This window comes from Wyeomyia smithii, chromosome 3, assembly GCF_029784165.1.
Source record: "Wyeomyia smithii strain HCP4-BCI-WySm-NY-G18 chromosome 3, ASM2978416v1, whole genome shotgun sequence".
NCBI classification, from domain to species: Eukaryota; Metazoa; Arthropoda; class Insecta; order Diptera; family Culicidae; genus Wyeomyia; species Wyeomyia smithii.
In genome coordinates, this window is record NC_073696.1 from 198,166,974 (window position 1) to 198,189,602 (window position 22,629).

The following is a 22,629-nucleotide window of genomic DNA, read 5'->3' on the forward strand; positions in this document are numbered from 1 at the left end:
TATATTTATTGCTCGTGTTTTGTAAGATTTGGACCACTTTGATCTGTTTTGGTTAAACAAACGAAAGCAAATACTTTTTAAAGCTATTTACAGTAAAAGGTTCACGAAACGGTATTCATATTTGATTTTGTAAAAACAAGAATAACAAAAATTATTCAGCTTACATTGAGAAAAACATTCTTAGGAATGTTTTCATGAAAATTCAATTATTATCTGAATCGAAAAAGTAGAACCAAAGTTGTCATAATTTCAAGCGCATTGCAATTTACCGAAGTTCTTGGTGTGCCAAAAATTCAATCTAGACCTTGTGCTCGTTCTTCAAAATGCTCCTGCGGCTTGTACGATAACTGAAACTCCATTCTAGGGTAAAAAAAAAACGACAAAAGTAACTTTCGCAGTAAAATATGTTCATCTTTCGTAGCAATTTACGTACGCCATCAGCAACTCACAGTTTTTCTAATTATTTCTATTGTTGCTTCTCCACAAAATTTAGCGAATTAGCGATTTGCGTTTCGAAGGCCAAAATTTTAGCGACGCTAACAGTTTCGCTAACCAGCTCAAAAATTAGCGAAATCGCTAAATCGCTAACTGAATTTTAGCGTCGCTAATTAGCGAATTAGCGGAATGGTGCCCACCACTGGAAATCACATAATGAAAGTAAACATATTGACTTTCTCCTAACGATCACTGGCTAATGAAAAGGTAGAAAAATAATTGAAATGGCCGAATGTCATATACTACTCAACTCAGTTCAACGAATCGAGCATTTTCTGCATATATGCATGTATAGGTGTATATGTTTGTGTGTGGGTGTGTACGTGTGTGTGTGTGCACCTTTTTTTCGCACTCACTTTTCTCAGAGACCGATCTGACCGATTCTTTCTATGTTGGTTTCAAATGAAGGGTCTATTTGCCGCTTAGGTTGCTATTGAATTTCATTGTAATCAAACTTTTAGTTTTGGCGCTGCGTCAGAATGTGAAAAACGCTTTTATATCTCAGAAGCTATGAACATAGTCGAATTCAAATAAATGGGCTTTCAAACCCTTAAACAATGAATTTCATAATGTTTAAACATGTGGTTTAAAAGTTATAGAAAGAAACGAAACCCGCAGACTGTTTAAAACTATAGCTACGATCAAAATATGTGGCCTCAACATCATTGTACTATTTAATATTGTACTATTTCCATATTTGCGGCCTTGCTCGGGATTGAAGTTGAAATTAAAAGTCATTTCTATCATTTCACTTTTTGCCTTTTTCCTAGAAAGGTATAGCAATCACTGCAAAAACTAAAGGTGTAAAAGTGCTCAAAAGGGCCGAATGTCGTATACCACTCGGCTCAGTTCGACGAGCTGAGCATTTTCTGCATGTGTATGTGTAACGCTCTCCCTATCTCACTCGATTTTCTCAGAGATGGCTGAATCGATTTCAATGAATTCAATTGCAAATGAAAGGTCTAGTTGCCCTATGAGACCCAATTGAATTTTATTGTAATCTGATTTTTAGTTTAAAGGTTATGTATCAAAATGTAAAAATCACGAAACATCAATATCACAACCGATTTGAACAAAATTGGTTTCAAATGAACGGGCTACCTAAAAACCCTCAACTTTTGAATTCAATGAAGATTGAACATATGGTTCAGAAGTTACAGAAACAAACGTGTTCTGGAGACTGTTTAATCTCACTCATGTTTCTCAGAGATGGCTGGACCGATATCCATAAAATCAGTGTCATATGGAAAGTCTTGTTGCCCCATAAGACCCTTATGATTTTTTTTGCGAACGGATTATTACTTTTCCTGTTATGTTTAAAAATGTGAAGCCAGCTATAAAAGAAACATATTCTGATGACTACTTGGGCTCACTTTTCTCAGAGATGGTTGACCCGATTTCCACAGAATTAGTATCAAATGAAAGGTCTAGCTGCCTCATAACACCCAATTGAATTTTGCTGTAATCGGAATGTAACTTCGTCTGTAATGTATCAAAATGTGAAAATCACTAAACTTCATTATCTTAGAAACTACACAACAGATTTGAACAATATTGATATCGAATGAACGGGATAGTTAAGGGTTAACTGATGAATTATGATTGAACACGTGGTTTCTAAGTTTGGCTCCCCCAAACGTTCCCTTTTTATTTGATTGTAATCAAACTTAAGCAACCGTTATGTTTTAATTTGTAAAACAACGAAAGTCTGTTATCTCAAGTATTACACGACTTATTTGAACATAACTAGTGCCATACAAACGAGTCATCTCTCAAACTTACAAATAACAAACTTCATGAAAATTTGATATACTATTCAAAAGTTTTGTAAAGAAAAGAAATTCAAAGACTATTCAACACTATAGCTGCTTTGATCAATATATATGGCCTCAACATGATTTATATGTGGTATCGTACTATTTGAACGTTCCCGGTATCGCTCGTGATTTAATTGTTCGAAATTAAGAGTCATTTCTTTTATTTCGCTATTTCTGAAGCACTAACATTACGTCAAATTCCGTATTTTATACTTTAATTACAACATCAATATTTTAGAGCCCAAAGAGTGAAAATACCTTTTTGGATTTAAGCATTCATGTAAATCTATTTTTACAAATAATAAGTTTGAATGAGAAAGGCTGAGTCTGACCGCTAGGTGGATTAATTTAGGTTTTTCGTGTGTGAACGATATAGTCGCGTTAGATTGGTGTAATAATTTTTCTTATAAAGATTTATAAGTCGCGATTTTCCTCTAGCTGTCTAAAACTGGTGCTAAACTTGGTCTCGGCAGGTTTGTTTTGATCGGCAGCAGCGACAGCCATCGCGGGATCATCAGTTGAGCCTCGATCACGTAAAGGGACACATCGTCGTGTTTGTTTTGTTCAAGCGCGCGATTTTTTCACTGCTCTATTTTTGCAGACTCCCGTGTGTACAGCGAAGAGAGTTCCGCATCCTCGCCGCGAGACTAGGCATCCGCTGCCCTGACAAGGCTCAAGATTGGTCTTGGCGACGAAATAAGGACGGCGATTGGAATTTCGGAACATGGGACTAAATATGAACATTCCGGGATCCTGCTGGATCAGCTAATGCCTCGCCACTTCGATATCGTTGAGTTACACGCACTTCTTGCCGAAAAAGAGAAAAGGCCGCAGGGCACAGTACTACTAGAGCGGCAGTACCACTTTTATACTGCTGAGTAGGATTCAAAGTCATGTGATCAAATGGAAGGCGATCAGCGACAGGATGTGGATGTGTGAGAATGAAGTGCGAATTTTACAACCATCCTCAACGTGCACTGTTCTTACAAAGGGAAACCTGATATCGAGAACGAGGTTTTCGGCAGCTGGTCGCGTCGAGAGATCGGCAATATAAACGCCCAGTCGGTTAATCGAGACGAACGACAGCGGCCAGTGATGCGTTAACTTTGCAGTTTCTCGAGGATTGGTAGTCCGAAGTACCTTCTATTCCCTGTAGAGACATTCAGAAAACCACTTAGAGGTTCTAAGATACTACTGACGGATATTGATTCAGACCACTACTTAGTTGCGGTATGCTTGCGCTCGAAACTGCTGACCTTGTATTACGCACAGCAAAGTCGAGCCCGCGGCTCAACATCAAGCAGCTGCGGAACTCCCAGGCTGCGAAGGAATACGCGCATCAGCTCAAAGCGATATTACCTACGGTGAAGGAGCTTGGTGAGTCACCTTTCAAGATCTAGACCGCAATGGTGACATTGGGAGTGTAGGTACCTATCGGTAGAAACGTCTAATATAACGGATAAGTGTAGGTACCTATCGGTAGAAACGTCTAATATAACGGATAATGCGAGGCAACAGTGAATGAGCACTCCAGCGCAAGAGAAGGGGCATACGCTATTGTACAATCGTCACGCTTGACGTTAAGAATGCGTTCAATAGCGCCAGTTTGGACTCTATAGCGCTTGCGCTCAGGAGCATCCATGTACCGGTGTTTCTGTACAATATTCTGGAAAATTTCTTTCAGAACCGAGTACTTGTTTACAACACGGAGGAGGGTCAGGAATTCGTCCCAATTATCTCAGGAGTTCCGCAAGGTTCTATCACGGTACCGGTGTTTCGGAATGTCCTGTATAACGCGGTGTTGAAGCTCCAGTTCTCTGTAGGAGTTGTGATCGTCGGCTTTGCAGACGACATAACGCTGGAGGTCTGCGGTGAGTCGATCAACGGGGTACAGTTGGCGGTCCCGCCCTGTGTACGCTAGGTCGAAGACTGGATACACTCCAGGAAACTGAAGCTAGCGCATCATAAGACGAAGGTCACGGTTGTGGATAACCGCAAATCAGAGTAACAGGCGGTGGTCAGAGTCGGAGACTGCACCATCACCTCAATGCGATCTTTGAAGCTCTTGAAGGTTATGGTTGACGATTAGCTCACATTTAAGAGTCACGTCAACTATGCTTGCAAGAGGGCTTCAACGGCTATTGCAGCACTATCTCGAATGATGTCTAATAGCTCAGCGGTGAATGGCAGCAAGCGTAAACTTCTTGCCAGCGTGGTTTTGTCTATGCTTAGGGGCCCCAGTGTAGTCCAAAGCGTTAGATATTCACAGTTATCGTGGTAAACTGGAAAGTACAGGCTCATGTACATGACGGTTGCGAGTGCGATTCGTACAGTGTCATACGACGCAATCTGCGTCCTGTCCGGTATGATGCATAGCCATTAGGGAGGACGTAGAATGCTTCAACCAGCGTGACAAAAGAGACATACAGAGTACCAGAAGATCATTGTCGATATAAGATGGCAGCAGAAATGGTCTAATTCAACGAAAGGTAGATGGATGCACCGACTTATCCCGGAGGTATCCGGATGGGTCGAGAACCGCCATGGAGGAATTAACTTCCACTTTACACAGATCCTGTCCGGTCATGATTGCTTCAGGCAGTATCTACACAAGTTCGGGCATGCGGGGTCCCCCATGTGCCCCGAGTGCGTGGATGCAGAAGAGACTGCTGAACATGTCTTCGTTTGCGCCTGCGCGGAGCGACATGATGGTAGTGAGCGAGCCCGGACAACCTAGTTCAGAGGATTTTTTTGAAGACCCGAACAACTTTGTACAGCCGCCTTTCGAATAGTCCTAGAGTTGCAAAGCAGGCGGCAGGTTGACCACCGACACGCCCGTGTTAGCTAATTGCCAGTCTCCAGGTTAGTTAGCTAATTAGCTAGGAGACTTGACAGAGTCAGAGCATGAAAGCCGCTTCCTGAAGCAATACCTAGCGGTCGTCCCGGGGAGCATTGTGGGGAATTTTTTTAGTGAGTCAAACCCCACACTATCTGAGATTGGTCTCTCAGGTGAATGACTCGGACTTAGGTAAAATACCTGTCGACGAGGAAGAACAAGGCGGAGTATGAATAGGCATGATTCTTAGACGAAAAAAACGCCAGCAAGAGGAACATGAGGAGCTCAAACAGCTGTTCCGTGATAGCGATACGCGGAGGTTGTATCAAAAGGTGAACGTAAACGGAAATCTTCTCACGGATGCCAGCGAGGTGGTCGAGAAGTAGAAAAAGAACTTTGAAGGACACCCTTATGGCGATACAGCAAGCAGAAGCGGAACAGGAACTGTCCTAGGAACATCAGCAGCAGATGACCGAGTACCTCCCCTCGATGTTCATGAAGTTCATTGTAAGATCGGAAAGCTAAAGAACAACAAATGCATCGGCAAAGTCGGACTACCGAGCGAGCTTTTCAAGTATGGTGGAGAGGCACTGTGTAGCGCACTGCACTGGGTCATTTCTAGGGTTTGGGAGGAAGAAAAGCTACCAGAGGAGTGGATGAAGGGATCCGTATGCCCCATCTACAAAAAGAGCGTCAAGCTGGTATCTTGCTCATCAATGCCGTCTGCAAAATACTCTCGCAGATCCTATTCCGTCGTTTATCACGTTCAACCAGGCGATTCGTGGGAAAATTTCGGGTTCGGGCACGAGCCTAAGATATAAAAATTTGGAAGTTTCAAAACAACTTCCAATAGTATCAAAAATTAACTAAAACTTCGATATGACTATCAACAGGAAATTGAAACTCAAACGTGCCTCTGTTGTCATAACATTGCAGGTTGACAGTTGTCATAATTCACATTGAGATATATATTTCTACAGCGTCGATGCGGCGGTAACGCAGGGCGTTGTGAATTTTTTTGTTGGGTATGTGTTGGAAAGTAAACACATCACAAAGAGTTATAATAGAGAGAGTTATATTGTGTTCTTATTTTATTGAAATAAAAGGATTCGTCCCATATTTATTTCTCACACAATACGAGAAAAATTAGCAAAAATGGTAAGTTCTCGTAAATTTATAAAAAAAGATTACACCACGTAATTCATTTAAATTTTCCACATACTTTTATTAAATTTATTACATTCGGTCTACCTGAAAATACTGAGAATAACCAGCCAGCTTTTTAAGAAGCTTTTTCCGAAGCACAATCTTCTGTTTATGAGACTCATGACGTTTATTATATTGAAAACAGAACGAACTGAAATTATTAATTACTTGAGCTCTAACTCAATCTTGGTGGTTTGACGAGAAACATAACGAGCTTTTATCATTCCGAGAAGTGGGTCTTCTGTGCTTTTCATGTTCAAAAACGAAACTTGAAAGCACTGATATCGTATTGAATGCATTCGCGCCACCAAATTGGCATAATTAAACCGCAACCTAATTGTTTTCACTTTCATCACTTGGTAACGAAGCAAAAACCGGCGCCAGCAGCGTCATGAATTCCATCATCTAAATGCGCCCCATAAGTGGCTAGTGCCGAAATGAGCAACGACGACCGCCCGAATGATTAAAGTGCGTTGCGGTAATCATCATCACGTCGTTCTGCACAAAGCGAACTCACACCGGGTGATAATGACCGGAACGACGAACCACTTTTTGCATCGGCTCAATTAAGCCGGCAGTCCTATTAATAAACTGCCTTCCGGGTTTACTCTTTGAATACGCACATTGCGCCGGTTTATGACTTCATCGTTCCGCGTCGCCCAGATGTAACAAAAACCTCATCACTTTGCAGACTCGCACGGAGTAACGGCGAGATCCTTCCTAGAACCGGCCGGTTGCGCTGTTATGTCTGGAGTTAGACACATGAAATTTTATTTTATTACCGTCTAATGGTTTGACCGTGAAAAGAAGAAGGCGAAACAAACCACGAGCAAACGAGCCCATTCTAGGACTTGGGAGAAGAAATTGGATCACCGCAAGAAACAAACAACCGCATGATCACCCAGCTTGCATTAGAAAAGAGGAGAAAAATCAATAAAATAAAAATGTTTATTGGACAGGTTGATAAAGCGAACCTGACGATCTGATCGAAGGGCATCGAGAGATGGGTCGCTCGTTAACGCCGCACGAGACGATCGGCTAGCGGGTCAGCAGGCCATCAGGTGAGAAAATCGACAAAGTTCAAGCATTTGTCCTGTTGGCTGAGCGGCGTTCGTGCCGGCTGTGGCTGTGTTTGTGTGGGGTGAGAATAAACATTAATATTGACAACACAAGACCGGTGAAAGGACTCCGATGAATAGAGAGCGCCCGCTGAGCGATCGTTAAAGGAGTCGTTATCGGATTTATGACCAGGTGGGCAAGGCAGAGAAAGAGGGCAGAAATTTGTTCTGTGTTGACGGTTCGAGTGTTTAGTTTTGGTAGCATACCACTGCACTGGGTGTATTGTTTGATTCCTTTTCAGTAAACATTATGTTGACAATCTTTTGCTGGTGTTCAACAAGTATTTGCTAAAGTTGCTCATAATCTTAGTCAATAATAGGAAGGGGAGTTTTCTGATGACTATAAACACTTCTTGGTCTTCTTGGTCCAAACAGATGCGGATCCTATGGGTTTGAGAAAAAGTAAGGAAAATATGTCGGCACTTTTCTAAAAGACGCAAAGTTATTTATAGAGACATAAGTCATGAAAGTTGCCTAAAATAGCGATGTCATCAAACTCGCAATTTGCTATGAAAAAACTGAGCGGGTGCTGCAAGCGGCTGAAATCCTCTCTATGTGACCAACCGTCAAAACATTAGTTTTTATGACTTTAACATATCATCGCAAAGCATGGAAACTGTCCATCATCAGGTTTACGACTTGCTAACAATGCTATTACTAACTAAATATCTGTTCAAATGAGCTCTCAAATTTGTTTATGTTTTGTCAACGCTTTGATGTCAAATTATCTCGTCTGGCAATCTTAGCAGATCTTTTTTTCGACTTGCGTAGGGTAATTGGACAATTTTTCCTCTCAACACCAAAATGTGGCTATATCTTGAAATATACGCAACTTTTCGGCATGGATACTAGACTGGGACCCGGTTATATGGGAAAAAAGCGATGGTGTTATTTTTTCGCTCCCAGGCACTTTTCGTGTTCCTTATGGATCCTATAACAACTATGTAATTTTTCAGATCGATCGGTGAAACGCCCGATTTGCGCCCGATTTTCAATGTTTCCATACGATTTTATATGGGAAAATTCACTTTTTCAAAACTTATTCTCTATAAATTCCCAGTTAGGTCCTAAAAATATATCGATACATGATAGTTGTAGGAAATTTTCCTGGGAAAAACTCTTCTGAAGACCGTAAGGCGCTACGATGCTTGTAGAAACAGCTATTCACCCCAAACTGATTGAATGTCTGACGGACGGCTTACCATTGAATTTTACTAGCAATACTGCTGCAGCATGCTGCTGTTGCAAATTCAACCATGTGATGAGAAATGATATCGCTAAAATTTATCTTGGAGGCTTCCCCAAAGATACTATGAGCAAAAATCACACTTTGAAAATTAATTCCACGCGAAATTATTTCTCATACTTAAGCCAGTCTACAATAGCAGCATGCAGTAGCAGTGTTGCTGGAAAATTTCAATTGTGAGCCGTCCGTCAGACATTCAATTAGTTTGGGGTGAATAGCTGTTTCTACAAGCATCGTAGCGCCTTACGGTCTTCAGAAGAGTTTTTCCCAGGAAAATTTTCTACAACTATCATGTATTGATATATTTTTAGGACCTAACTGGGAATTTATAGAGAATAAGTTTTGAAAAAGTGAATTTTCCCATATAAAATCGTATGGAAACTTTAAAAATCGGGCGCAAATCGGGCGTTTCACTGATCGATTTGAAAAGTTACACAGTTGTTATGGGACCCATAAGGAACACGAAAAGTGCATGGGAGCTAACATTTATTTTCTGTCCCACCCTAATGGATACGCACACGACGCACGTCGCAGAACAAAAAAAACGTTGTCAGTTTGTCATTTTTTAAATAATCCGGTGTCGCTTCGACAAGCGTGGGTGGCTCCACCTTGCCTACCGCGCATTTACGCTCCACTCCTTCTTTTGTCGAAGCAATGAAGTGCGTGTGTCAAGCAGGTTGAAGACGGTGGAGACGCTGCGACCAACGGTGGCGGAAGATGGATTATGTCGAATAGAAAAAAAAACAAACTCAGAAAATCACTCGCAAATAGCTCAATCTAAACTCTTTCGCGTTGTTCGTGGTCGTCGCGAATGAAATGATGTTGTAGAGCCGACACACGCGTTGATTGATGGTGTGCTTATCTGTTTTGACCGTCCGGTTAATGGCAGCCCCGGCTGGTGTTAAGTGCCGAAAGTGCCCCGCTTAGGAAAACCAACAGCCGGGAGGTTCTCCGCACACGTTTTAAAAGAAATAAAATTACAAAGTCAACAAACGACTGCGCGGGTCGGTAAGTGTCAAGATTTAGTTAAACCTTTGCCTTGATAAACACTGCGGTCAAGATGAATGAGTGCGGTTGGGCGTTTAGTGTTTTCTAATGGTCCTGTCGCAATATTAATGCACGTGCGGTTTATAATAGAAAAGAAGAGGAAACGAGAAAAAAGATTAGAGGAAAATTGTTGAGAAAATAGCCCATTGACATTCCATCGGATGCTACTCGGTTCACAGCTTAAAAATCACTGGTGAGCAAAAGAAAGACGGTTGGTTTTACTTTTTACAAAGCTGGGAAGGAACCGAATTATCCCTTTCCCGTTTTTTTCGGGGGGAGAATAGCTTGGACGTTCGGCAGAACACCTTTTTTGGCAATAGTGACGCCAGATAAAAGTTTGTTCAATTGCAGATGGCACGGGATGATGCTCATTTTATTATTATCTCTGGCAGCGTTCCCTACCAATTCCAACATTCAGCAGCAAGATACTCCATTACAGCCACCAGATCGACAGGTACTCCAGCACCAACGCGTATAATTTGCGATGCTTTGATTGTTGTTCAATAGTGCCAAGATGTTGTAGATGCTGGAACGGACGTTTCCGGGGTCCACAAAGTGCCACACGATAACCGTTTTACCGTTCTTTAAACGCGCACACTTCTGAACGGAGCAACTTAATTGTTTCCGACATCACGGTTAGAGTGCGACTGTTAGAGCTGTCAAGTTTCTTCTGCTGATTCATGGGTAGTTTCATCAGTGTGTATGAAGGTGAACCCATGAAAAATCGGCAATTTTTGTCTATTTTTCAAAAGCAAACGTTATGCAAATGGTAATTCGCAATGACCAGAAAATTAACAGTTGCCAGGTGCCACTACTGTGACACCACCAAAGGCACTTCTTAGTGCCCTGAAATTATATATTTGTAGTTGTAAAACAGCGTGGATGAAACTAAATTTTGCATTGAAAAAAGAAATTGTTTAAAAAAAAACCGAAAATGTTCAGCAGTGCTTCGGACATGCATACACGACTGTGCTCCACACACAGACGGGAGAATCAATTTCTAGGAAGGCGATTTTCAAACACCAATGGAGTCCGCCGTTTTCCTCTGTCGGTCCATCCGCTATGGATGGCTGCAAACGAAATAGCGGCCGATGAAGCAAAAACACCGCCATACAAAAATATTATATTTGAATCGCAGCCTAGCTCTGCTTGCTGCCAATCCATCCAATTGACATTAAATGATTTGTGCATGTTAGCTTCCATACGTGACTACTGAGAGTTTTTTTTCGGTGCGCGTGTCGTTGTGCACTCGAGCATGCAAAACAGCAACAACAAATCACTCAGAGACTCAAATCGTTTGTATACTTTAGCTTCGGCTGTGCTGGGGGAGAAAAGAAGGACATAAGTCCTGGACCTGCAAGGAGCCCGATAGGAGCCAGCTATGCATGCGATATGGTGGTGCAGACCATTAAGCGAAAGACCGCGGGGAGTCTCAAAGTGCATGATACGTTCCGGAAAACGGGACGCCAATCACTTGATGGAAGGTCCCAGGTGCCCAGCCGGTAAGCCGGCTACGAAACCACGGCGTCAGGGTGACGAAACTGAACCTGAACCATCACTTCGCGGCCCAGCAGCAGCTTCACCAAGCAGCCACTGAGTCGTTGCCGGGCATCGCCATCGTATCGGACCCCTACCGCATTTCTCCCAGAAACAGCAACTGGGTTACGGATAAGTCAAGTACGGCGGCCATATGGACGACGGGCAAGTTTTCGGTCTAGGAGGTTGTTTTAATTTCAGAAGAAGGGTACGTGGTTGTCAAGGTGAACGGAGTGTTCTACTGCAGTTGTTCTGCTCCGCCACGTTGCTCTACCGAGAGGTTCACCCACATGGTCGATTTGTTATCCATGGAGCTAACGGCCTTAACGCTGCTGGTGGTGGCAGGCGACTTAAACGCTTAAGCAGGTATTAGACGACGCAAATATTTGCTATTTTTGGTACGATTTTTATTTGCACAAAATAAAATCTGTATCGAAAAATAGCAAATATTTGCTTCGTCTAATACCTGCTTTAGGCTGTTGAGTGGGGAAGTCGCTCTACGAACCGCAGGGGTCAAATCTTGTTGGAGGCTTAGGCAAAGCTCAACCTAGATCTGGCCAATGTTGGAAACAAATGTACATACGCAAAAATGGTGCGGAGTCGATCATTGACGTGACGTTCTCCAGCCCAGGACTGATCAAGAATTGGAGGGTAGACGATGACTACACAAATAGCGATCACCAGCCGGTTTGCTATAGTGTAGACAACAACGAGAGGGGGTAAGCGACGGGTAGAGCTAACGCTCCGACCATCCGCGGGTGGAAGACATCGCATTTCGATGCCGAGATATTCGAAGAGGCAATGAGACGAGAGCACGAGGGGGGCAGTTGGCTCGGCCCAACTGTTGATTAACTAGAAATGAATAACCATCGGTTTACTGGTGGACTGACGCGATAGCCGATCTTCGCAGTGCGTGCCTCTGTGCAAAACGGAGGATGCAGCGTGTGCGAAACGAAGAACAGTGAACAGAACGCCTCACAGCATTCGGTTCTGCAAGATCTATGCTAAAGAGTGCGATAAAGGCCAGCAAGAGGGCCTGCTTCGATAGGCTATGTGCGAGTTCCAATACGAATCCGTGGGGTGACATCTACAGAATCGTAATGGCCAAGACCAATGGCATACTGGCGCCTGCAGAGCGATCACTAGCGATACTGGAGCGTATCATCGAGGGACTCTCTCCACACCACGAACCAAGTCCTTGACCTCCAACCAATCCGTGAGCGACAACAGCCGCCAATTAACAGCCAACTTGCTATGGGTGATCAAGGCACCGGGACCAGATGGTATCCCTAACCTGGCAATCAGGCTGGCGATAAAAACAGCCCCTGGGCTTGTCCGGGCCGTTTTGCAAAGGTGCCTGGATGACTGTCTCTTCCCGGACAGGTGAAAGCGGCAGAGACTGGTCTTCCTGCCGAAGGCTGGGAAACCATCAGGGGACCCATCGGCATACAGGCTCATCTGCCTGCTGGACGCTGCAGGCAAAGTGCTTGAGAGAATTAGCCTTAACAGACTGGTGAGGTACACGGATGGTGTAAGCGTTCTGGTAAGTATCCATTTCGGCTTCTGGAAGGGAAGGTCCACGCTGGATGCTATCTCCTCCGTCAATTTACGGCGAGTCGATCGAGGAGGTCGAGCTGACGGCCGCGCAATGTATACGCACGGTCGAGGACTGCATGCTGTCAAGGAAACTGGAGCTAGTGCATCATAAGACGGAGGTCCCGGTTGTCAACAATCGTAACTCGGAGCAACAGGCGGTGGTCAGAGTCGGAGACTGAACCCTCATCTCAAAGCGATCTTTGAAGCGCTTGGGGTTATGATTGACGACAAACTCATGTTCGGGAGCCGCGTCGACTATACCTGTAGGAGGGCCTCATCGTCTATTACAGCACTATCTCGTATCATGTCTAATAGTTCAGCGGTTTATGGCAGCAAGCGAAGACTTCTTGCCAGCGTGGTTTCGTCAATACTTAGATATGGTGGGCCAGTGTGGTCCAGAGCGTACTATCAGCTACCGCGGTAAACTGGAAAGTACCTACAGGGTCATGTGTCTGAGAGTTGCGAGTGCGTATCGTACGGTGTCATACGATGCAATCTGTGTTTTGTCCGGTATGATGCCCATCAGCATCTGCAAATCTGATACGGTGTCATATGATGCAATACGTGTTTTGTCCGGTATGATGCCCATCAGCATCTACAAATTGCAGATGGACGCACGGACTTATTCCGGAGATATCCGGTTGGGTCGGAAGGCGCCATAGCGAAGTGCTTCAGGAAATATCTGCACAGGTTCGGACACGCAGGGTGCAAGTGTCCCGACTGCGTGAAGACAGAGGAGCCTACTGAACATGTTTTCTTCGTATGCCCCCGTTTCGTAAGAGCGAGGAGCAACATGATGGTTGTGAGCGGGCCCGGCACTACTCTGGATGACCTAGTCCGGAGGATGTGCGACGACCCGGACATCTGGAGCGTGGCTTGTGCGGCCGCCTCCCAGATCGTAGAGCTGCAACGTGGTCAACCACTAACACGTCAGTGGTAGCTAAATACCAGTCTCCAGGTAGTAAGCTAGGAGGTTAAAAGAGTAAAGAGGGTGCATCACGCACAAAAGCCACTCCCCGACATAATACCTAACCGTCGTTCCGGGAAGACCAGCGCTGGAGACTGGAGGGGTTTTGGTGGGTTGGGACAGGGACTAGCAGGTGTTTGGGGGAGTGTAACTACCCCCGCATCTCTCCCCTCGTGTCTTCTCCACACCCTGAGTCCTTTTCCTCAGGTGCCTGTTCGCAGATTTCCCTGCAACCTTCGAAAGCCTGAAAGACTGAGCCTGATATTAAGTCTTGTTGTCAGCTCAGGTTGGTCGAAATATGCGTCATCAGCCTTTGTTTGAGCTCAATTTGGTTGTCTACTTGCTCTCTAGCACTTGTAGGAGACGGATTCGCCGCGTTCCGTTTTTCCGTCGGGTTCAGTCTTGGTTTTGCAAATGACTTGGCGTTTTCATAACTACAAATATATGACGTTGAGCACTGTACCATCCCAAAGCGATAGGTATCACATACTTTGGAAAATTAGAAACCTACACCCTAGTTTTGTAATGAATTTCTTCAATCAAAACTTCCAATTACAATTACAATTGTTTTTGTCCTGATGACGAGGAAATATATCTTCGAAACGTTGGCCTAGACATAAAATAAACTTGTTTGAAAGCAACCCGTGACCAAAATTGCCATCATTGAACCGAATTACCAATTGGTCAAAACACCGCTAGATACTTTTATTAAAATGCACTCTATTAAACCAGCAAACTGTAATACGATATTGTTATACTGATCTAATAACCACGAAACTCTCCTTCCCATAAGCGTTAGTACTCAGAAAAATTTGTTAAATATTCAACTACCTCAACTATAATTAATTATAAGAGTAATGCTGTTCTTAGTTTTTCTTTTTTTTTTAACATGAGCGCTCTAAAACTTTATTATTTTAAGCACCAATTACAAGAGCTGCTACGATCAATGAAAAATACTGTTTAGCGCTCAGCTCATTTAGGTCATTACCATTTCTGCTCGAAAAACACGCACACCCTTATTTATTTCTAATGTCAACGCACTGAAAAGTCGCTAAAATATTGTATTTAACGCCATATTAAGAAAACCTATTCTGAGGTATAATGCTATGAAGCAAAAAATGAGAGTTCCGTTGTATTACGATTTCCTCAATTAATTGTTGGTTCGATTATCAATTAATTGTTGGTTCGATTATTATTTGAAAACTTAAAATTTTATCTCAACCTCTTGATGAACTGTGACCTTTTTTGTAAGCATCCTGTTAATAAATATCCTATATTCTTCTCTCCCCTTACAGAAAGACTTCACCGAAGACTGTGTTTTCAACGAGCAGATCGAGCAGCACCACTACAACACGTACAGCTCGACACAGCACTCGAACGCCCGTCGGACGCTGTACCTGGCGCTAAACAAAACAGGCCAACCGCGCAAAATACAGATCCCGGTTAACCGAACGCTAGGCAAGCTGGCCACCTACACCAAAGCCCTCACGCAAACGGTAGCTCATGATCGCGTGGAGCGATTAATCTCGAGACTATTCGGGGCGAACCACGTCCGCCACGGACTGAAGCAGCTCTGCGAGTCGGGCAGAGCGTTGCAGGACCTCACGGCCAAGGTGATGCGACCGCGTCCAGCTTGTGGTGCGGCCCGGCCTGCTGTCGCTAGTCAGCCCGCCACGACCGGCGGGACCAAAGAAGTCAGTCCACCGGTGACGCCCGGTGGCAACAAGGACAAAGATACTAAGGATACGCTGAGGAAAAAGAAAAAGAAACGGCGGAAATGCCGAGAGGATGAACCGGCCGGAGAGCATTGCTTCAGGCCGCAGGCTGGTAGCATAGGTACAAATAGCGGTAGGAGAAAGCCCCCAGGGCCGACAAAGAGTCAGAGGTGCAGCCCAGATGACGGCGATTGTGTTGTTAGTCCCAGTAGTAGTAGTGGTAGTAGTAGCGGTAGCAGCAGTAGTAGTAGTAGTAGTAATAATCCAAATAGTGCAAATAGTGTAAGTTCTAGCAGTAGTAGTAATCGCGCGAGCACAACTCCAGCGACCGTACCAAATGTAGTAGCTTCGGCAGGTGCAGGGCCGAAGAAGAAAGTGGTGAAAAAAGTCAACAACCGAAATACTCCCAATGTAAATAATAAGAAACCCAAGAAGAATCCGGTTGGAGGAGGCAGTGGCGGCCCCGCCGCCAACAAGAAAACCAAACATCTGCATAATATTAGCAGCAGTAGTAGTATTAGTAGCGGTAGTCCCAGTAGTAGTAGTAGTATTAGTAGTAGTTCAGTGCCATCAGCCGTCAGAGGAAGAGGTAAAACAACGAGCACCTCAACAACAATAACGACAACCGCAAAACCAACAGCAACGACACCGATTTCAACAACGAAATTCGCGTACACAACACCCTGGGCATCTCCGTCACCTGCTAATTTTATGGAGGACACTTCCCAGTCGGATGACGAACTGATTGAAGCCGAGATAGATATGGACGATCTGATGCCAGGATCGACCGAACTGATTGAGGAGGATGATATCGACGAAGGTAATCTAAATCTCGCTGGTCAATCTTTGAACTTTGTGGATGAGGATAATTTGGGCGATATGGACTTTTAAAACCTGTTTGATCTTTCACAATCTCTGTACTACTGCTGGAGGAGCATGTGGTTTACGATGCCCGAACTTTCCGCAGTTTGTTTTTTACTGATTTCGTTAGCCCATTTGACTCATTTGTAAAAACCACCTTTCGTATTCTAGCTTGCCTTTTTCTGATCATAGATATAGTAGATCGTGTAATCTGTAAAAGTGTGCCAATTTTAGTTTTATTTCGGTTGGTGTGACTAACGCATGTGGAAGGTTTTCGTTCTTGCTTCTTGTCGATGGAGGAGATTCGTTGGATTGCTTCTTTCGATGGAAAATGCAACTCTGCAACCGATATTCACTTTGTACTGAGGCTGAAGATTAATGAAATTAATCGCTCGCAAACTTTTAGTCGTCGGAAACGAGAATAACATTTCAAACTCATTCATATCATCTGTACCATCTACACGAAAAATGCAATAATTGCAATTCATAACCTTTATAACACCAAAAGCATTATATTTCATAAGCAATACCCATTGTCATTCATATACACAAAAAAGTACATCATGATTGAGGATCATTTTCATTCTACATATTAGATAATCTTACTTGCATCAAAAATATCATACTAATTTTTAATGAAAATCGAAGTAGGGTAGGGAAGGGCTTAAGCAGTAGCGCCTATTTTAATCAGTCCAAGAAAACAGGCCTCAAACTCCTGCATTTTTATCAATATCGACAATTTCAATGATGGAAACGAAAACTGTGATTGTCTAGCTGTCTTACGAATATAAGAAATACCATTAATCACAAAGACATCTGTGAACAATTGCAATTGAAACAAATCGACCTATATTTCAACCATTTAGGAGCCACTTCGGGGGCTGAAAAAAAAACGCCTGCAAAACAGATGGAAACTGCTTAAAATAGGTTCGGGGTGATTGAAATAGTGTCCCTCGATTGGTAACTTTGATTGATGATTGTTAAAGTTTGCTAACTTAATTTTACAATCTGAAAACAAGTTCTGACAGAGAAAACGATAGCGAACAGTTTGATATACTACTGTTTGAGTTTTACCCAACACATTTCGAGTATTTCGTCTGAATACACCGGTGGTTCCTAAAGCTGCTTAAAATATGTTCCCTACCCTATACTCTAAGGCGACATTCAAACTTAACTTTTAAACTTTCTGTCTGGCGGTCAAGTTGAGAATGAAAATCTTTTGCGAAATTGTAGCGAAGCAGCATTAACCTACTTTTAACCGAAATCCCGAAATCTCGATGTTTGATTACGTTTCCTATTTCGACAACTGGAAAGTGCTCTTCGCCCAGTTAGCGAACAGTTTTAGCAAAGGTTAATTCCGTATAATCTGAATGAAATCAATCAATGCAGTGGAGTATGGTAAATTTACTCAAAAAAAACAAATTTACCCGAAAATCTGCAAATTAAACTACGTTCAGTTTACTTGGAGTATTAAAAAATCATACCTACACATGCGATCTTGTATAATTGAAAGATGTTTACATACTTCCAAACAATGTTTATTCGATCGATCCCATAAAAAATGACAAGTGTCAAACAGCGCACTTCTTCTATTGAAGGTGAAGGCTTGTTATGAAAGTGGAGCAATTCCACAAAAAAACGGGCAATCAGTTTAATCGACCATTTTTGATTTGGCTGAAACCTTGCATAGATGTTTCTATCTAGCTTTTTACGCGCCATAATGGCGGACGCTATAATGCAAAGTTCGTAATAAATTACCCATCCTATTGACAATTCTGCTTACGTCAGTTTGGAATCTTCATATATTTTATCAAAAGAAAAATATATCTGGTAACATTTGTGTTGCCAATTTTTCAGAAATCGCAAATCTGACGTAAGCAGAGAGGTTCGCATATTACGAACACGCATTATAGCGACCGCCATTATGGTGCGTGAAAAGCTGGATAGGCAAGAGGTGCCATTTTGTGCTATTTGTTTAATTTTTTGGAACCCGACTCATTTTTGAGAAGCTATTGAAAAATGCTATTTTGGGAAGGTATTGATGATTACAAATATTTTGAGGGCTAAAATTGTTTGTTTGATTGCTATGACGTCTTCGGCAAAGTTTTAGATAGTAATTTTGTTTTTCTGCAAAAAAATATACACTCTAGAAAAAAAAATGTTTTTTGTGGAAAAAAGTTAAAATTAAAATTAAAATTTATTAGGGTATCGGCTCTATTCTCGTCAGGTTTTACCTATTATCGTCTGGGGGGTTAATGAAGTGATACAGAACTAATATTTTGCCGAGAGGTACTCTGAAGAACCATCATGCAAGAAATTACCGATCTTGGGCATCATTTACCCCCTGACGATCATAGGTAAAACCTGACGATAATAGAGCCGATACCTATCCAAAAAAGTTCATTTTTTTAATCTAATTTTTTATATAAAACCATCAAAAGATTACCTAAACAATGCAACCGGTCCGATCATGGAGAAGTCAAGAGAAAAAAACATTGTGTAAAATAATAACCAGTGACTTTAGAAAACAATTTGTGCATCACACTGATGAATAGATGAATCATTGTAATTTTGTTTTTCTGAAAAAAATATACACTCTAGAAAAAAAAATGTTTTTTGTGGAAAAAAGTTAAAATTAAAACTAAAATTTATTAGGGTATCGGCTCTATTCTCGTCAGGTTTTACCTATTATCGTCTGGGGGGTTAATGAAGTGATAGAGAACTAATATTTTGCCGAGAGGTACTCTGAAGAACCATCATGCAAGAAATTACCGATCTTGGGCATCATTTATCCCCTGACGATCATAGGTAAAACCTGACGATAATAGAGCCGATACCTATCCAAAAAAGTTCATTTTTTTAATCAAATTTTTTATATAAAACCATCAAAAGATTACCTAAACAATGCAACCGGTCCGATCATGGAGAAGTCAAGAGAAAAAAACATTGTGTAAAATAATAACCAGTGACTTTAGAAAACAATTTGTGCATCACACTGATAAATAGATGTATCAATCTACAAACTCCTTGAGTTTTTTTCGTAAACATAACGTTTAAGCGCCGAACCTGGCGGGGAGTTACTATGTGACCTCTCACGTAAATTGACGCGTTTTGGTAATGGCTAGGAGCACCAGAATTCACAGGAATGGTTAAAAAGCTATACTCTTCTAGGGCAGCTATTTCGAGCTTTAGAGTAGCACTTTTTTTCGCTTTTGTCGACCAGTGTTTTCGGTTTTCGAAAAAAAAATTATGCCAGATGGCTTGAAAATGCATGAAACGTCGAGCACCAAATACATTATATTTCATTAGGATGGATCATTCATTTGACATTGGGTGCATAAATTGGGAAGTGTATCTGAAAGGGTGCTGCCTTCATTGGCATCGAAAGTTGAAAAAAATTGGTTGTAATTTTCGAAGAATTTCGCTAGTGAAAAAGATTTGCATCGGCAATGGTTGTGACTAATTATCTGGAATCGTCTTAGAATTAACAATAGGTAAAGCATAATCTGCATGCTAATACTTGGCCTTCCATTCAAACTCCTTTTAGATTTTCTATACTGCAACTTCCAAAGCACCAAGGCTTTCCTTTTTATACTGAAACCTCCACGACTGCAACCCAAATAAAATTGTGTTAAAAACCTTACCTTACCAATCAGACTAGAGCCGTGGTGGCTGATGCTGTATCAAGAAGTTGTCGCCATGTTGTGGCTGTGGAGCCATGTTGTGGGCTGTGTTTCGCCAGTTCACCAGGCGTCTCGTCACCCGCAAGTCTCCTTCGATCTGGTCGAGCTATCGTGCACGCTGCGACCCCCTAGTTCTGGTGCCTGCAGTGTCTCTGCAAGCAGCGCGTGCAGTTCGTGGTTCATACGCCGTCACCATTCTCCGTCATCCGTCTATACTCCACCGTAGATAGTCCGCATCACTTTTCGTCTAAAACTTCAAAGCGTTAGATCCTCCGCAAGAAGCGTTGTTATATCGATTCCGTAGGGGACTACCGGTCTAATCAGAATTTAATACGGCGTCAACTTTATGCAACATCGCACTCGATTCGCTCGAAGTGTCTCCCGAAACGGCTTTTAGGTACGATTTCCAACCTGGATGCGTCTCTGAATCTCTTTGCTGGTGTTATTGTCGGTGGTCACTAGTGACCCCAAATACACGAACTCGTCGACCACCTCAAGCTCATCGTCGGTTACAGAGACTTGAGTCGGGAGGCTGATATTGTTCTCCTTGGAGCCTCTCGCTCGCATGTATTTAGTTTTCGACGCATTATTTACCGTCCGATTCGTCCGGTTTCGGCTTTTGGTCGGGCGTAAGTTTCTTCCGCCGTCGCAAAGTTACGTGTTGTGATGTCACAGTCATCCGGGAAGCTCAGAAGCTGAGCAGACCTTGTGAAAATCGTGCCCCTCGTGTTGATGCCTAGCTTCCGGATCACACCAACAAAGGCGATGTTGGCGATAAACAGCAAACAGAAAAGTCCATAACCTTGTCTTAACCCCCTGCGCGATTCGAGAGGGCTTTAGAGTATCCCCAAAACACGCACGTAGCACATCACTTGCGCCATGGTGGCCTTGGTCAGTCGTGTCTCTTTTTTTCCGGATAGCCGTTGTTGTGCTGATCTGCAATAGCTGTTCGTGGTCGACTGTATCATAGGCAATCGTGAAATCGATGAAGATGTGATGTGTGGGCACGTTGTACTCGCAAAATTTCTGTAAGATCTGTCCCATGATCTTTCATGAAGCCCGCTTGGTACTGGCCCACGAACCTCCTACAAAGGTGACAGACGACGAAACACTTCTTCTTCACTATGAAATCAGTTTCTGGTTGAAAATATTTTCGTGTGTGGTGTGTTATACGCAAAGTCCACTGCAACCAGAATAATTAATTTTTGTTTTAAATGTTTGTTTAGGTGGCATTAAAACCAAACAGTAACAAAGAGTAAAAGTTCAGTTAGCTGTTCTTCTGTGTCCCCCTGGGGGACCATTGTGTCAGCTCTGAGTCCCACGCTGACACCAGGACGTTAGGCAGCCGCTACTAACATGGAGATTAGACGCTGTTTTGAGCCGCACTGCCGTGGTGATCAGAGCTTTGAGAAACATGATCCAATAACATGACCTCTTTTTTGAGATTTTCTGTGGGCAACATCTGCCAAAAGATAAAGCAGACTACACTGAACCAAATTGCTCGTACATAAATGTATTATTATTGCTTGACTTTATCCCCGTAACTGTTTTACTTCATTTTAGTACTAATCATCCTTTGCTTACGCCCTTAAAACAAATAAGGAAAAGTATTCTTTTCAGAAAGAAGATATACACTCAACTGTTAAAAATAGCATGATTAACTTTTGGAAAGATTATTGATGAGCAGAAAAACGAAACGAAAATGAAACGATGGTAAATTGAATCGTAAAACAGTTTATGTTTGCATATGATTTCCTCAATGGGGCTGCCATGGATGATTTTCTCTCCCATATGTGCTTGAATTCATGCTACAAATTATCGACAAATATAGCGAATCATATCATTTTACGTCAAAATATCAGTGCATCGAGTATTTCATATGATTTTCGGATTTTCACCCGTCTGATACTTCTGAATAGTAAATCATCTAATAAAGGCTCGACGATTCCGTTCAGTAAGTCCCCTGCAGATCAGCATTACACATAACCTGTAAAATCCAGCGACGCCAGGGACACTACTCATCTAGGGACGAAATAATCTTATTTTGTATTAATATGACTTGTGGAGCTATGGGGTAGGAACCTCTGAGGGCCTGAGCTAAGTTTGACGCTCCTTCCAAGTCGTCAACTCCCCATTTGAGGCCCAAAATGAACTGTTGTGTATTTTGTTTGTCAACATTGAAAAAATTTGGGTGGAGGATGTTCAGCATTACGTAGTTTTAGAAGAAAACATTTATTGTTGGGGAGAAAGGGTCAACAATCTAGATTTTTGCGTAACATCTAGCTCTTTATTTCTTCAATATAAACATTGCCTCTTTCATTTACTAACAATATCGAAAACGATATTCATTATTTCATGATTTCCCGAAATAGCCATGTTTTGAATTTTTTACGAATGGTACAAATACTGGAGCAGTTCAGTTATTTCGTCAAAAGTAATTTTATCATTTGTGCATTGAGTAATTTTATTTCTCTCAGGCTTTCTCGTTAAGGTGTTTGGATTTGGA

At 42.5% G+C, this 22,629-nt stretch overlaps 1 protein-coding gene across 1 annotated transcript in view; it reads left to right on the top strand.

Moving 5' to 3' along the window:
- The window catches only part of LOC129731363 (uncharacterized), a 243,023-nt gene that overhangs the window by 205,682 nt on the left and 14,712 nt on the right, over positions 1-22,629 (top strand). The window contains exon 4 of the mRNA XM_055691270.1: positions 15,160-16,399. Within this exon, the coding sequence (XP_055547245.1) occupies positions 15,160-16,399 (1,240 nt within the window). The remainder of the gene's footprint in view (positions 1-15,159; positions 16,400-22,629) is intronic.